The sequence below is a fragment of the Anopheles moucheti genome, chromosome 2, assembly GCF_943734755.1.
Source record: "Anopheles moucheti chromosome 2, idAnoMoucSN_F20_07, whole genome shotgun sequence".
Taxonomy (NCBI): Eukaryota; Metazoa; Arthropoda; class Insecta; order Diptera; family Culicidae; genus Anopheles; species Anopheles moucheti.
In genome coordinates, this window is record NC_069140.1 from 34,026,168 (window position 1) to 34,032,398 (window position 6,231).

At 44.8% G+C, this 6,231-nt stretch overlaps 2 protein-coding genes across 2 annotated transcripts; one reads left to right on the forward strand and one right to left on the reverse strand.

The window, feature by feature from the left end:
- Nucleotides 1–279: 279 nt before the first annotated feature.
- On the reverse strand, nucleotides 280–2,488 carry LOC128299260 (adenosine 3'-phospho 5'-phosphosulfate transporter 1). Its single transcript, XM_053035164.1, has 2 exons — nucleotides 2,142–2,488; nucleotides 280–2,079 (listed from the first exon to the last, which is right to left on the reverse strand). Exons 1-2 carry the CDS (start codon nucleotides 2,171–2,173, stop codon nucleotides 687–689), a joined length of 1,425 nt encoding a protein of 474 aa, XP_052891124.1. The 5' UTR covers nucleotides 2,174–2,488; the 3' UTR covers nucleotides 280–686.
- Nucleotides 2,489–3,233: 745 nt separating this feature from the next.
- On the forward strand, nucleotides 3,234–5,793 carry LOC128299259 (aldehyde dehydrogenase, mitochondrial). The gene is made up of 4 exons (XM_053035163.1): nucleotides 3,234–3,688; nucleotides 3,774–3,922; nucleotides 3,982–4,078; nucleotides 4,153–5,793. Exons 1-4 carry the CDS (start codon nucleotides 3,578–3,580, stop codon nucleotides 5,344–5,346), a joined length of 1,551 nt encoding a protein of 516 aa, XP_052891123.1. The 5' UTR covers nucleotides 3,234–3,577; the 3' UTR covers nucleotides 5,347–5,793.
- Nucleotides 5,794–6,231: the final 438 nt, after the last annotated feature.

The following is a 6,231-nucleotide window of genomic DNA, read 5'->3' on the forward strand; positions in this document are numbered from 1 at the left end:
TGGCTTTTATGCGTTCCAGTACAATTCTACATTTATCGTGCATTATAAATCGTTCAGCAGTTAAAATCGTATTATCATTGTCACGGAATCGGCGAAAACGACAACTAATTTGTTGTTAAAAATTCAACTAAAGCAGTAATGTGTTATAAAGCTGCAAACTGAGTGTCAATTTAAAAAAAGATCCAAATGTATTTACAACTAATGTTTGAAGCAATTAGCTAATGCTGGTTAAATGATGTTGTAGGTAATCGGTACACACATGTTTATTTCGTTGTCGAAATTTATTAATCGCCATCCAAACACTACACACAAACATATTGATCACGATTCACAATCAATCGATCGTCACATTTTTGGTTAGAACAAGCATTCAAGCGTATCAGAACGGTTTCGTTATTTTACCTCATTTTACTTTGTTACATGGCTACGCACTCTACCGTAATTTGCCTCACTGTTAACGCGTTATGTCTTCTATAAATAATACATCTTATCTTAATCTACAGCACCGGGCGGTGAGTCCTGGTGAAAGAAATTTCTCCATCTTGGATGAACTAAAATGTTGTCTGTTGTCTAATAGAACGAACAATCTTAATTAGTAAAATGCAAACGCGCTGACGCTGCTAACTGCTTAAGCACACCGTATGCCTATTCTCTCCGAAAAAAAACGAAACAACAAAAGCCGTATTTTAAACGTTGATACGTGGTTTGTTGCTGCCACCGCTCGGTGCAGTTTGGTGTCGTTGCTTAATTGCTTTTAACCGCTGGTTACAGTACACCCGCAGGAAGATGGCGAGAAACACGATCAGCACACCGATTACCCCGAGGAACGAAATACGGTGCTGATAGATCAGACAGGACAGCAGTATCGCGATGGCCTGTCGCAGTGTCATGATGATCGTGAACACGACCGCTCCGAACGTGGCAATCGTGTAGAAGATAAACAGTTGCCCGATCGCGGACGAAATGGACAGCACGATGCAGTCGATCACAAACTTAGGATGATCAACGGCAAACACGAGCGAACTGTAGAAACCGCCCTGCATCGCGAGTGACGCACCGGTGAACAGTGTGCTGAATAGGTTTACGCCGCACATCATCTGGATGGAGGACATCGAGTACGATTTGAACAGTTCGCCCTGCCAGTTGGAGGTGAAGCTGTCGAAAATCATGTAAAACGTTAGGAGCAGCACACCGGTCAGCGTCGTCATGGCGGTCGATTTCGATTCGTCCGTCGAACCGGTCAGGAAGAAGATCATACCGACCGAGATCATAACTGCGGTCAGGTATTCGTAGAACTCGTACTTGTTGCGCGATATTATTTTCCCCATTATCATTACCGGGATGATTTTGCACGATTTGGCCAACACTTGCGTGGGAAAGTTGACAAATTTCAGTGCCTCGTACTGGAACCAGGCGCTCATGATGTTGGAAAACGAAGCGTACGAATACTTGTACAGCGGTGCACGGTGGCGAAATTGACGCTTTGCCACGAGATAAACGGCCGTTATCATGAAGCCTAGAACACGGTTGGAAAACACCAGAAATTGGGAATCCTTGAAATGTGATTTGCGCTTCTCCGGTCCTTCGTACTCCTGGGTCATAATTTTCTCCTGCAGTACTCCCCAGGTAAGGTAGGAGCCCATCAGTCCCACCAGACAGTAGCACAGCAGCACACACTCCTGGGCCGTTGTGCGTTTACTGGCCGCTCCTTTTGTTGTACCGGACTGCGAATCCAGAGGTCGATCGAGGCTATCCGTGCCGGATCCGGAGTAACAAAACTTCACCAGTGCTGAGAGATGTGACCGCTCCGATCGTTCCATGTATTTGGTGCGTTTGGCATACTTGTAGATCAACACTCCGGGTACGAAGATACAGAAATAGCCGAACAGGTTCACCATCAGCCGAAGGAGCCATGAGTACTCTTTCGATTTCTGATCGATAAGCTGACTGAGGGACAGATCGGGCTTTGGTCCACTGTCGGCAACCGGAGGTGCGACAAGATTCGGTGCATCGCTAAGCGTTTCATGAAGAATTTGTGATACTAGTCGTACGATAGTAATCGTTACGATGATGATAAACCTGGAAAAGAGTTTGATAAGTGAATTTCCAGAAACGCACAAACGAACAGCAATTTTACTTACAGAATGATGATGTCTGGCACGTAGTTCCTCATGATGGTTCGCTTGCAAGTGAAGGACGGTGCGACGGGAACGCTCACAGTAGCATTGATTGTGTTCAAACTAAAACGGGGCTGGAACAACGCTCTTGTTGTGCTGCGTTCAAGCACGTTTTCAAAGTACTCGCCACGGGATGCTTACTTAAGTAGGGAAACTTTGCGCTTCTCTCTTTGGAATGATACGTTGTCAAACACAGAATACTGGGAATTCCTTCCGAAACCCCAAACGCACCGAGTACTGTGAAGTGCTCACGGCAGTGGGCAAGTTAACAAGGAAACATCCCTTCACATGTTTATTACGCGAACGATGCAATTTTCCCCCAACGATTGCAAAACGAAAATAGCCAACAAGGCTTGAAATAAAACACCACAAATCGTGACAACACAACAGCTGATCTTTGGCATCTGGTGCATGACAGCTACGCACGGAACATTTTGTTGTCAAGGTTAATGTAGCTCAGGTGGGCTCGTTTTAAATAACGTTTCGTGCCAGACGTGTGGTGTTTAAAAACAAAATAATACAGGACTATACATTTTATATTTTTAGATAAAGTTAAATTATGTACATCGTTCATCATATCCTACATTGGGAAGACCTTGCCTCAACTCATCTTGAGTTTATCATATCTTGATTGTCGCACGGTAGTATCGACAAGATCATACTGAAATTAATATATTTTTTTATAATTATATTAGGAAGGCTCTTAGTACGACTTGTGTATACAATATGACAAATTCGTAATGCTTTATTCATGCTCCTTTCTATATCCAAACCAGAATTTTGACTATTGCAGTAAAATTGAGAATTAATTAATCTAAACAAAACAACAATCAATCAATGCAAAATCATAGAATATCCTTCTTGCCAATGCAACGGTGAAACTTTTTCTGTTATCTCGATGATTCATTCAGGATACTAAAAGCAGGAAATCTTTAGTGCAAATATTATGCTTTCGTCAATTAGCATTAATAAACTGACGGTTAGATAACTGTCAAACAATGCACGTCGGTCCGCCTGGTTTGCCGGTTGCAAACGCGTAGTAGTGGGAATGAAAATAGAGCGGAATTCCACCACCACAGTTGTTTTGCAATTTTATTACGCGGTTTTGTACGCACGGTTCTTGATTAATTGCTAGACTCTTCGTGCATTTAAATTACTGATCGTTAAGTCACCTTGTATAGCCTCTCTGATCTTAAGCGACTGCTAACGATCGTTAAAATTCTGCCGGAGAATTATTGCCATTAAAACCGGTAGCTGTACTGTAGATAGAACCATCTCGGCCAGTCTTATCGCTGGGACAGAAGCGATAAACAGTGTGTTTTCAAACCAGCGTCCAGTAGCCAGCAAAGTGCATTTACGGTGTTTGACTAGTACTGTGTCTTCCGCCAATCGTTTACGCTATGCATCGTGTGGTGAAATCTTCGAGCATCTTACGTGCTCTGTCTGCAGCCGGTGCCCGCAATTATTCGGTTCCGGCTCCAAAATCATCACCGGAGATTCTTTACACGGGGGTAAGTGTGCTTTCGTGATATTTCACTAGAGGTCAAAGGAACACAGAATGGGCGCGTCTTCTACAGTGCTGTTCCTTATCGGCAGATCTTTATCAACAATGAGTGGCACAAAAGCTCGACCGGCAAGACCTTTCCCACAATCAACCCATCCAACGAGAAGGTAATCGCGGAAATCCAGCAGGGCACCAAATCCGACATTGATCAGGCGGTCGTAGCGGCTAGGGAAGCTTTCAAGTAAGTATTTTGACTTCGATTCATTTACACAAGTGGTAATGATTTTATTTGTTCCGCAGGCTGGGTTCACCATGGCGTCGAATGGATGCCTCGAAGCGAGGTCAACTGCTGTACCGTTTGGCAGATTTGATGGAACGCGATCGGGTGTACTTAGCGGTTCGTATGCAAGCAGCAACCCAAACGTTGCTTGTGAGGTCACTAAAATGGTCTTAACTTTTTACGAAATCCAGAGCTTGGAAACGTTGGACAATGGCAAACCGTACTTCATGTCGTATAATGCGGACGTACCGATGGCGATAGGCAACTTGCGCTACTATGCTGGTTGGGCGGACAAGAACCACGGTAAGGTCATACCGATGGATGGCGAATATTTCGTCTATACCCGCCATGAACCGGTGGGTGTTTGTGGACAAATCATCCCCTGGAACTTCCCGCTACTAATGGCGGCCTGGAAGTTTGGTCCGGCGTTGGCTACCGGCAATACCATCATCTTGAAACCGGCCGAGCAGACCAGCCTGACGGCATTGTACCTGGCGCAGCTGACCAAGGAAGCTGGATTCCCACCCGGAGTCATCAACGTCGTGCCCGGTTTCGGTGATGCCGGAGCAGCCCTTGTCGATCATCCTGATGTGGATAAGGTGGCATTTACCGGCTCGACTGAGGTAGGAAAGAAAATTCAGCAAGGCTCCGGGTTGAGTAATCTGAAGCGCACCACGCTCGAACTGGGCGGTAAAAGCCCCAACATCATTCTGTCCGACTCGGACATGAAGCACGCGGTAGAAACATCCCACTTCGGACTGTTTTTCAACATGGGCCAATGTTGCTGTGCCGGATCGCGTACCTTTATCGAGGACAAAATTTACGACGAATTCGTGGAGCGTTCTGCCGAACGGGCGAAGAAACGTACGGTTGGCAATCCGTTCGATTTGACCACCGAACATGGTCCGCAGGTCGATCGGGAACAGTACGACAAAATATTGGGTCTGATCGACACGGGCAAGCAGCAGGGAGCGCGGCTTGTCGCGGGCGGATCGAAAGTACCGGACCTGCCCGGTTTCTTCATTCAACCGACGGTGTTTGCGGACGTGCAAGATAATATGACGATCGCGAAGGAGGAAATTTTCGGCCCAGTACAGCAGCTGATCCGGTTCAAATCGCTCGACGAGGTGATCGAGCGCGCGAACCAGACCGACTACGGTTTGGCGGCAGCCGTCTTTTCCAAGGACATCGACAAGGTGAACTATCTGGTGCAGGGTCTGCGGGCCGGTACGGTTTGGGTCAACACGTACAACGTCCTTTCGGCACAAGCACCGTTCGGCGGGTACAAGATGTCGGGGCACGGTCGCGAAAATGGCGAATACGGTCTGCAGGCGTACACGGAGGTAAAAAGCGTCATCACTCGCATTCCGGTCAAGAATTCTTAAATAGGGCCCTACCTGTTTCCGTTTGTTTCTTAAAAAGAGAAAACGAATGCACTAACCAAACGCGCACCACAAAACCGTTGTTAAACGACACACAATAATCAATCATTTTTTAAAGGTAAGAAGAATTTCACACTTTCGTCAAACAATTTTGAAGTGACGAAAGAGGTGACATGATGTATAAATGTCCTTTTGAAGGAAAATAAAGGAAAGCATACAAAACTGATAGTTCATTAACCATCTGAGAAAATTTTAAACTGTGTAGACCATCGGAATAATGGTTCACTGGAGTTGATCAATTACAGTTGTTAGAAAATTCTAACGATAGTTTCAAATAGAATGCTAGTTAAAACATCACCGGTAGAAAGGTCATCTCTGGGTGAATAATAAATAAAACCCTTAAAACTCTGAGATTGGGCAAATGAAGGGACATTCTTGTAGATTGATTTGAAGTTCGGTTGAAGCCATATAATCAAGGCTTATATCAGCAAAAGCATTGATGAGACGAATACAATAAACGAATAAATTAAAGAAGAATTTCGAATGCTAGAATTGAACTTTAATCTGTCATGAGGGTTACTCCATTGGTCCAGTGTTAGGCTTACGGTTAACGAAGGATTCGAGAACGGCTACTTGGTTGGCTGACCCTTCAGCGTATTGGTCTTAATCAATGTAATCTTTCGACAGTAATATAAAAAACCAAGACTGGTTATAATGGTAATGGTGTCTTCTAACAGTGTGTTAGATCTTGTCTAGATGTCTTTGCCTTTGTCTGGATTCGTTTGTAACAGAACTAGATTGAGCGGAGATAGATGTGGAGTCAATTGCAATTTCTGAACCAACCTGAATTATTCCAGATCTATTTCAGCTCATTTATGTTTGCACCGA